The sequence below is a fragment of the Staurois parvus genome, unplaced genomic scaffold (assembly GCF_062004578.1).
Source record: "Staurois parvus isolate SC_StPar_1 unplaced genomic scaffold, SC_StPar_1.0 ptg000682l, whole genome shotgun sequence".
NCBI lineage: Eukaryota > Metazoa > Chordata > Amphibia > Anura > Ranidae > Staurois > Staurois parvus.
In genome coordinates this window covers 1,857,711-1,868,688 of record NW_028318478.1, presented here as the reverse complement: position 1 = coordinate 1,868,688, position 10,978 = coordinate 1,857,711, and the positions used below count along the sequence as shown (strand labels likewise).

The following is a 10,978-nucleotide window of genomic DNA, read 5'->3' as shown; positions in this document are numbered from 1 at the left end:
ACACCCACCATCCAAAAATGAGGAACAAACACATTTTATATTTTAAGACACAAGTGACAGAATGTGAATACTGTCTAACAGGAAACACTATAGCACGCTATAAGCCTTTACCTAAAGAACAGCTCTTCACAAATGATTGTCATGTATTTTGAAATAGAAGAGTTTGCTGTTGCATTATAATTTCAATTAACAAGGAAAAAAAACAAAAAAATGCAAGTTTCCATACACCAATTTTCCCTTTAATGTTCTAATTTAGATATCTCAAAGTATGCACAGTGTAAAGCAAATTAAAAACTATTGCACTCATGGTCTTGTTCTTTTCTTGGAGTAACAGTTACAAATAAAAAAAAAAAGTTGTCCATGGTGTTTTATAAACATTACACAGGCTAATCTGATGAGATCCTCTACCCTTTTCAAATGTACACAGTATGTACACAGTATTTTGACTAAATACAGGAATAAGTGCAAATGTGAAAATCTTAAAAAAAACAAAAACACAACAGGATTATCCCATTAGGGAAAGCATCTGTCAGTGTTGATAGAAACCCTTAGGCTGGGTTCACACTTGTGCAGTGCGGTATATTGCATTTGATTCGCACAGGAACTGCACCGGATTCCTGTGCAAATCACATGCGAATTGTGTGCGGTGCGATTGAAGCCATACAAAATGTATAAATTGCACCGCATCCGCACCAAAAAGGTGCATGACCCTTTTTTGGGTCCGCACTAGAATTGGATCGCATGGGTATTCACACCTATGCAATTCAATTCTGCACATTGCACAGTGTTTTGCGGACTGATTTCAGAGTGTTAACTTAACATACACACCTGCAGCATGAGCAGGGTGCGATTGTGATGTGGTGCTGAATTCGCATAGAAAATGCTGCGAATTCCACACCGCATCAGGGTGAACCCAGGCTTAAGACAGTATGTCCACAGTAACAGGAACAATAGCTGTACCACAAACAGTGGACAAGCTGTCAAATCCCCGTGCAATATAAAGATAAAAAGTGGATAAAGCCAGCAAAAATGTAAACTAAAATAAATTTAAAGTGATACTAAACCCAGGAGCCTGGATTCACTATATCTGGTCTCCCACAGTACACAGAACATGGAAGTGCAATTATTTTAGTAAATATAAACTGCTAAATACCTTTTCTCATCAGAAATATAGCAGTCTTGTAACCTCTATTAGTGTCCAGCTGAGCACTGGTTAAAGCTTGTAGGAGGAGTTTTTATTTTGCTCTAGGAGGATGCAGAACCCCTGACCTATGTCTGGACATTTCTGATTGGCCCTGTGCTCATCACATGCACTCTCCCAAGAAAAAAACAAAGCTCTCCAGCAATACACACCAAACTGAGCATGTGCAGAGTGTCTCCACATGATATGTCTTATCAGGATATAAGAGGTTAGGATCAGAGAAGTCAGGATCAAACCGCGTTTTTACATAATCCAGAGGATTAACCCCTTAGGTTCCACAGTGAGTATAACAAGCATGCTTTACTGTATATACATACTGATTTTACTGTTGTAGGTTTACTAACACTTTAAAGTCTATTACACAATATCTTGAAAAATGTAAAAACTGTCTGGGTCCAACACCAGTACAAAAGTTATTTACATCCCATGACAGAGATTAGCTGGTTGTTCTGAATCTTATGTGGAACACACCTGGCCACCCTTGCACATAATGGGAGGATTTACTAAAACTGGAGCACACAGAATCCAGTAAAGCTGTACATAATGGTGCACTGAAATTAAAATTCTGGTGCCAAAACCGAAAATTCAGGATGCACTTGGCCGAAAACCAAAACCGAAAAGGACAGTTTTTAAAAATCAATATATTTTTCAAACACAATTTGTTTGAAGAAAAATACAATTTATTGCAAAAAAAAAAAAAACACCACAATGCATACCCAATGTATTTGTAAAATATGAAAGATGATGTTATGCTGAGTAAATAGATACCCAACATGTCATGCTTTAAAATTGAGCACGCTCATAGAATAGAAATCTCCATGGGTGATGCTTTAAAAATGTCTACAGGTTACCAGTTACGGAGGAGGTGTAGTGGTATAATTATTGCTGTGACGTTCGTGGCGATACCTCACGTGTGGTTTGAACCCCGTTTACATATGTAGGCATGGCCTACATGTGTTCACCACTATGCGCGAGGCACGGAGGCACTTTTATTTTTACTTCTATTTACACTGTCCCTTTAAAAAAATGTTTTAATCACTTTTATTCCTATCACAAGGAATGCATGTATCCCTTGTGATAGAAAGAAGTAGTGACAGTTACTCTTTATGGAAAGATATGGGGTCAATAAGACCCCACATCTCTCCTCTACAATGTAATGCATTAGATAAAAAAAAAAACAAAACAAACAGTGATCTAGTGCTTAAAAAAAAAAATGGCCTTGTTTACAAGGTGCCGGAACTGGAAGTGACGTTGCTCCGGTCCTCCAAGGGCATAGAGATGAGTGGCAGCCATCTTTCTTTCACTTATCTGTATGTCCAGCACCGGGATCATTTGATGGTTTCATAGGTAAGGCTGAGAACCACCGAGTGGCGGCGGCGGCGATGGGGGAGGCTTTTTTTCGGCACCTGTATCGGTGCTTATTTTTATATCGGTCAAATGCCGATAGGGGTGTTTTCAGTCAAAACTTTTCAGCCAACGACATATCGGTGCATTCCTAGTACATAGTAAGCAATCAGCTTCTAAAGCCCCATACACACTGGCTGAATATCGGGTGGTATCAGCTGGTTTAATAGAAACTGCTGACATTTGGCCCCTGTGTACTGCAGCTGGTCCGACAGAAGCCAGCCAAACATTCAGATCCTGTCGAAGGGGCATGATCAAAAAGGTCTGTCGATCGGCATCTGATCAGCCATTGGCTGAGAGCACTGACCGGTGTGTTCTGTGTTCTTGCAGGGGGGCTATCCCAGGCAGAACACAAGAGCTCAGTGGGGAGATCGCTGTATTAACCACTTGCCCTCCAAAGGATTTACCCCCCTTCCTGACCGGCCATTTTTTGTGATATGGAGCTGCGTTACTTTAACTGACAATTTCATGGTCATGCAACGCTGTACATAAATGAAATGTATGTCCTTTTTTTCCCCCTCACAAATAGAGATTTCTTTTGGTGGTATTTGACCACCTCTGCGGTTTCTATTTTTTGTGCTATAAACAAAAAAAGGCCGACAATTTTGAAAAAAATAAATAAGTAAATAAATAAATATATATATTTTTTTTTACTTTTTGCTATAAAACATATCCAGTAAAAAAAAAAAAAATAAAATTCTTTCATAAATTTAGGCCAATATGTATTCTGCTATGTCTTTGCTGAAAAAAAAAATCCCAATACATGTACGGCACATTAATTGGTTTACGTGAAAGTTCTAGCGTCTACAAATGGCGGTATATATACTGGAATTCTTTTTTTTTTTTATACTAGTAATGGCAGCAATCAGCGACTTATAGCAGGACTGCAGCGGGCATTCTGACACTGGGAGGGAACTGACTGTCACTGACATTCCAATGACACTAATACAGTGATCAGTGCTAATAAAAAGCACTGACACTGTACTGACATTGTGCAGGAAGGGGTTAACATCCAGGGCAATCAAAGGGTTAACCTGCTTTGTATTTCTCTTCTGTGCAGAGAAATACAAAGCAGCATGTCCTTGCTGGCAGGAGAGAGACTTATGTTGTTTACACACAGGTCTCTCCCCTGGCAGCTTTCCCCGAAGATCACCAGGTGCCGGCGGGGAATCTCCAGCTGGGACCTGGTGATTGACATCCATAGCCGCCAATGGTGGCGTGGGTAGGGTGGCAAGTGTGCGCCCCCCCCACCCAGAAATGCCAATCACATATATATATATATCCACACACATGGGATTTTGCGCACCCCTGCTGCCCTGTAGCAGTACTTCTACTATAGGGCAGAGGGAAAATGGTTAACATCGGATTGGTCATACAGGACATCCTCCTGAGCTCTTCAGTTTTTTATGTTTAGCCCGCTTGGTTGAACTAAAAAAAAAAACAAAAAAAACAAAAAAAACTGATAATTGTTCATTAGGCTTAACTTCAACTAGTTGAATTAAGCTTTGACAATAAGGGCTCATGTACACTGCAGCTGATAAACTCACGTTTAGGAGCTGTTCAGCATTTTTTTTGGCAGCCCCTGAACTCTCCCTAATGTTTTCCTATGTGTCCATGTACACATCGTTGTTTACAGTCATTTACAGGCAGTTGAGTTTACAGTTGTTTTTTTGAACGCAGAAACCTTGCGTTCAGCAGTAGATTTTATCAGCGTTTCAAATGCAAAACACTTGTAAACGCGGCTAACTGCATTTATAGGCGTTTGCAAACTTTTTTTTAACTCTTCCATTTCCAGATGCTGTCCAGAGCCTTTTTTCATCATGCAAAGTGTTTTGCCGGTACTCAAATGGACCTGGTACACCATACTTTGAGGTTTTGCATGAAAAAAAATGTTAGACACTGCTGTAATAATTTCTGCCCAGAAATGTCAAAATGTCTGAAATAGTTAATTTTTTTTAACTGTTTGTCAGTGCATTCTGGGCATTTTGGAAGGTCTCCTGAGGTTGTCTTAAAAAAACGCTTCTAAATGCAAACGCTCATAAATGCGGTATGCAAACGTGGCTAAACAGATGTTTTTTAACCTACGTTTTCCAGCAGTCAGTTTCCATCGTTCAGAAGTGTTCCATGTACATGGGACCTAAAAGCTAGAAGCTGATTAATTATTGCACAGCTGCACCAGATTCTGTGTGCTCCAGTTTTAGTAAATCCCCTCAATGTGTATTTCTATAAGAATGGGACAAACGGTTCAAGTGGACTTCCATTTACAGAACCAGAAGGTCTTAAATTTTGACGAAATCCACTGAACACTGTACTTAGGTGGAGCAAAACATACAATACACACATTTATCCTACGGGTTAAAAAAGCACTTAAAACAACGATGTGATGCTTTGCATAATATGTTTCAAACTTGGAATGAATAATTTCTCAGAAACCTCACGCATCATTTCGCTAGACTAGGAATGCACATGATTTAAGATGTGGATGATCTATACACGGCTTTTGTGTTTGGTTCTTTTTTTTTTTGCCTTGTTTTGAGCTATACCTTTTGCTATCCCTGAAAATGAATGCACTATGTTCTTCTAAAAAAAAAAAAAAAACAGTCTAGAGCACATGTTTCAAACACAGGCCTGCAGGCTGAATCTGTCCGTGAGGTCATTTCATGTTACCCTCACACCTCTCCTGCAGCTGCAGTACCCCCCTCATCTCCAACCCCATCTTGTCTCAGTCGAAGTAGAGAGGACGACAGAACTTCTTTGCCAGATCCTGCACTTCTCTGTGCAGCCACAGAGAGGCTCGTCTCGGCTCCCTCATCTCAGCAGTTGGCAGCAGAGAGGACAGAACTCCTCCTACAGATCCTGTGCCTCTGTGTAGCCACAGCACCCCATCATCTCTACTTCCCCTGGGCTCAATTCAGCAGACTCGGGTAGCTGACTCCAGCCCTCCTCTGGTCCTCCTCCAGACCCTGCACTTTCTGCTTTCCAGCTCCACCCCCAGCTTCTTCCTGCCAGTAGCACACGGTATGGGGGGGGGGGGGGTGCACTGTGATGTAAGAGAGGGTGGGGACTCTTGACTTCTGGTGGTGGTGGTGGTGGGGGGAAATCTTGATATCTGGTGTAAGGGGGGTGGGGTGCTCAAATTGAATGCAGAGGCAATTATTTATTATATGCATCCATAATGCTGATGTGGCCCGCAATGAAATGGAGTTTGACACCCCTGCTCTACAGGGAGAAACCTCTCTGTACTTTGTTTTGTTTTTTAGCACCCATATTATGTCCTCTGAAACAAGAATAGATGCCAACAAGGAAAGGTAGCCGTTTTCCTAAAAGCCACTTTTTGCACATCAAGAAGACCTAGACTGTCTTTACAGGTAAAGATAGATGGCTACACTGCCTCTGTCCAGATCCCAATGTGTCTGAAAGCTGCAGATAAGAGTGTATGATCTGCTTCGGTGTTGCTCACAAAGAGTAGTTACCACGTAAGGCCATATGTCAAGTCACAGTGGGGTCTACACATGCAGCAGTGGTACAGTAACAGTAACTAGACCATGCAGGCTGTGTTGTGATCACAAGTTTTTGTGCAGTTAAAGGTATCCGTTTAATACTGTAAAAGCAGCCCAGAGCTTCCTGATGTGCTAACAACTGTGTTTAATGACAATATAGCAAACCTTTAAACCAAGATTGCTGGCATTATTCACATTTTTAACTTCACATACAACATAACCTTAAATAATACATATACAAATACAACAAACATTTAAGGCACTTTTTATATTAAAGAGAAACTTGTTCTCCAATATTTACTATCACAATACATTGCTGATACTTGGATAAAAAAACATATTAAAACAACTAATAAAAACAGTTAAATGGTAGACTGCTGGATTTCTTTCAGAAATCACATAATAGTCTCCACAAATAAGAGAAACTTCAAGTCAATCACTGTGCTCCAGGCCTGCCTGGTTGGTGTGTGATTGGTGAATTAACTGTCCAATTTTAGCCATCCATTTTCATAGTCCTGTAATAATTCTAAGAAATAACGAGTGCCGGGTTCAGCATCATACCACACCTCATACTGTGTGTCTCGTAGATTGCGGAAACGGCGATGCACACGTAGGACTCTACCTGGGAACCAAGTTTCACACTCGCCATCATCAAACAAATGCAGAATACGCTTTCCCACTAAATCTGGAAAACGTTTGCTGCACTTGGACCGAACCCTTCTTCTTCGTTTATAAGACATTAAAGTTCGGTCCCTGTAGCTTTTTTTACGGCACACTTTTTTTGTCTGTAGCTTCTCTGTACCTCTCTTCTCAAGAGGCCTCAGTTGTAAGGTCTTATACGCACGGCTTCTTGGGGACTTACAGACTTGCTGTAGCCTCATTATTAGGGAAGCCTTGCCTTTCCTAGGTGATACAGTCTCTGACTCTTTTGATGGACTGGGTGCTTGGCTTTTCAATTTTTCAGTGTCTTTCTTGGAGCAACTATCTGCTGGGAGAGAATTATACAACATGTTTAATAAAAGATAGACCACAAGAAGACTGTCAAATAGCAAGCACAAACATAGCATATGAAAATTGAAGTATTTTCTCTTTTTTCAGAATCATTTTATACATGTAATTTTATGCTTTCATTTTTTTTTACAATAAAGTGTATAATATACATCCAGAAGAACTGAGAGTCCAATATCAAAAGAGTAGATCCTTGGACATCTGCCTGTGTTATGCTGACAGTCCTACCAAGCACACACCATGCTACACTATATCTTTTATGTTCTCTGTAGAGTGTACCATTTGAAGTTCATACAATTATAAGAACAAGAAGTACAATATTTGTAATATGCCATAGTAGTCCCAATTAATCATGTCCCTCACTCTTTCTGGAGCTTATCAGCATGGTATAGAGAAGCTGGTGGAACTTTTGCCACATAGCCAAATAAGCATGGAAAGAGAACCACCAATTCACCTGCCCAAGAAAATAAAATGTAAACACTTTCCCTTTAATTGTCCGATATAATGCGGTATTAGAAAGGCAAAGAATAAGAAATAGCTAGAAAAAGGAGCATTTCACTGAAAAAAAGTAAAGAAGAACTCCTCTAAATACTGTTGGAATCAAAACAAAATCCAGTGGTGTCTCAGAATAACACTCTATATACTACATTGACAAGGACTCCATTGTTCAGACATGTACAGAAAAAGACAGAGCAGAGTGTGAGCTCCTTCTTCCTCAGCATGTAATCTATGGTAAGGGCAGAGTTACAATAACAAGCTGGTTTGTGTTAGCCTATTTGTTAGGTGAGGATCTATTTGAAAATTTGCAGACCTTCATACTGCAAAAACATATTGTATATGGTTAATTTTAAAGATCTTAACACAGCTCATTAGAAGCAGGAAAAAAATCTCCTTATCATGGAATCTACTCTATAAAGCAGGATAGTAATAGTGCAATCAAACCATTAACTGAATGGCTATCCTTTTACAACAGAACACGTGCTCCCAAGGATCCAGCATGAAGTCTGATGTAAACTTTACAGTCTTTTGCTTGATATGGATACAAGGAGGTGGCACTATGCTGTGAATGATAGGACTGAGTAACACAGGCCTTAGGTGGAACTGGAGGAGGCAAACGCTGATATATATATATATATATATATATATATATATATATATATATATATATATATATATACACATATACATATATATACATACACACACACTGTATATGTGTAAAATATATATATATATATATAAATAAAAGTCAATTGCTGTCTACTGCTGCAAATCTTTTTTTTGCAAAAAAGGTGCACATACCCATAGAAATAAGAGAATGTGATTTAAGAACAGGAAAAAGCAATCAAGGACAAAACGTTACTTTAATCTGCTAATCACATTTTTTTTTTAAATCAGCCTGGAGTTCTCGGGTTAAGGGCAGTTACCTTTATATTAATGTTTTGGATATCCACAAGAAGGAAATCCTTTATGTAGAAACTAGATAAGACTCACAGTAAAGCGAGTGAATCTCAGAATTCACAGTAAGGAGAACAATGCCACTATGCATTTTGCATCCCCTCAAGGGTTTTAGATGGCAGACATAGTAAATGGCTTTAAACATGCTGGGGAAAAATATAGAATCAAGTCACAATAAAAATATTGTCTGGTGATTCAGGTTCCTTACTGCACTCATGGAATATGGATCAACAAGTCATGGCACTTGGGAGGTAATGGCTAGTTAGCAACTTTACCAGAACTGCACGAACGCTATACTTATTTTAAGTTTGTACTTTTTTTTCTTCTCGCAAACATTCAAATGAAAAGGCTGTTGAAGTGGATAAACTTTGGCCTTCACTCATTCATTTGTAATGATGGTAATATTCTGCTGGTAACCAACTATGTACAGTATATATTACACACACACTCACCATTGATGGAAAGTACAGTAAACCACAGCAACCAGATTTCAGATTGCCTGGCACACTAAAGAACAAAGTGTTAGCAAGAATCTAATTCTTTTTAGTTACCTAAAAAGCTATAAAAAGCTTGTACACAAAATACGTCAACACTAATGGGATAATTTGGGTGAGCAGTTGTAAGCAGATGTCTAAACTGTTGTTTGGACAAATTACCAACAATTGGTTAAATTACTTGGTAAGGGGGATATCAATATTGGCAGTTGTGGTTTCGCTGTAAAAGCAGATGGGACCGACCTTGAAGTCATTTTCCTCACTCATTTCAGTAACTTGACACCTTCTGCCACTTTTCTATAACACCTCCCTATACTTTCACACTGTATTATTAGGCTAGGACACAGTATTATGACTAGCAAGACAGAAAACTGGTAGGAGTGATGAAAAAGAGCACAGAAAAATGATGGCAGAGCACTCTGAAATCTTTCATATGTTAGTTCATTTGTACAGGTCTCATTATGTATCCTACAAAACTTCAATAAACACTTACTGAGCCCGACTTCACACTGATGCGGTGCAGCACACCGCATGCGATTCGCACAGGAACCACACCGCATTCCTGTGCAAACCACATGCGATTTCTGTGTGGTGCAATTTGAGCCATACATTTTGTATGGCTCAAATTGCATCACATCACTTCCGCACGAAAAAAAGTGCAAAACCATTTTTTGGTCTGCACCAGAATCAAAACACCCATGTAATCAGATTCTGCACATCGCACCGCATTTTGCGAACCGATTTTGGGGTGTTAGCTTAAAATACACACCCGCAGTAGTTTGCATGAACGGGGTGCTATTGTGATGTGGTGCAGAAATCGTGCAGAAACCGGTGCGAATTCCGCACTGCATCAGTGTGAACCCAGACTAAAAGTAAAAAGTGATGGCAGAAAAAAGACCAAGTGGCTCATCGAGTCTGCCAGTTTTTTCTTTGGAATATATACACGGTTTATTTTATTTTTTTTTCCATTAACTTTTTTGTCCGAGTATAGTTCTATATTTTTCCCCAGCATGTTTAAAGCCATTTACTGTTGACTGGTTCACTACCTCTGCTGGAATACACTTCCAGCAGAGGTAATGAGCCAGTCAACAGTAAATGGCTTCAAACTTGCTTGGGACAAACACAGAACTATAATCAGACAAAAAAAAAAAAAAAGAAACCACACACATTTATTTCTATGCTCTGCTTTTCATCACTCCTACCCGTTGTACGTCTTGCTAGTCAATACTGTGCCACTGCTTTGCTGACCTCAATCTACACTCTTCATGGCTGCCTTTCTTTGCCTTTCATAGGTGCCTCTAATGTATTTAGTTATTATACAGGATTTATATAGCGCCAACAGTGTGTGCAGCACTTTACAACATAAGAGCAGACAGTACAATTAATTACAGTAGGAACCAGATGGCCCTGCTCGTTAGAGCTTACAATTTGTACTGCGCTTTTCTTTTTCTCCACGTTCAATTTCTTGCTCCTTGGCAGTTTCAGTGTTTATTATTTTATTTTCTTTTTCCTTGCAGGTGTCATTTGTATACCAAATGTCATTTATATCACTGGTATCCTTTCTCCTTCCTCAGTGTACTTATTCCCGCCCCAGCCTCTGTGCACATTATGACGACAGGCACATGGCCAAGATGTTTTGTAGTGGGGGTGCTCAAAGCCTGATGAAGAACAGTGATGATTTCCCAATCAGGTCTGACACATTCGTAACTGACAGTGCTCATTCACAATAGCCATGCTCAGAGCTGGTCCTGATTACCACCAGTTTCCTAATCTGCAAACTTGTGGTAATTTAAGAATCATTCAGTGCCAAACAACAAGTTTTTAATGTGGTAGTAAAACTACCTGAATTTGGCGCATGTATCGGTAAATGCTACTGAAACGAGTGTAAATGCTTACCAGTGGGGGTAGAGAAT

At 39.6% G+C, this 10,978-nt stretch overlaps 1 protein-coding gene across 4 annotated transcripts in view; it reads right to left on the bottom strand.

The window, feature by feature from the left end:
- Window positions 1-217: 217 nt before the first annotated feature.
- The window catches only part of PRMT2IP (PRMT2 interacting protein), a 48,297-nt gene continuing 37,536 nt past the window's right edge, over window positions 218-10,978 (bottom strand). Inside the window, exon 3 of one of the 4 annotated variants that reach the window (XM_089652372.1) lies at window positions 218-7,093. In XM_089652372.1, coding sequence (XP_089508498.1) covers window positions 6,585-7,093 — 509 coding nt within the window. In that variant the 3' untranslated portion in view covers window positions 218-6,584. The remainder of the gene's footprint in view (window positions 7,094-10,978) is intronic. The other 3 variants (XM_089652373.1, XM_089652375.1, XM_089652374.1) reach the window with 3 other exon arrangements.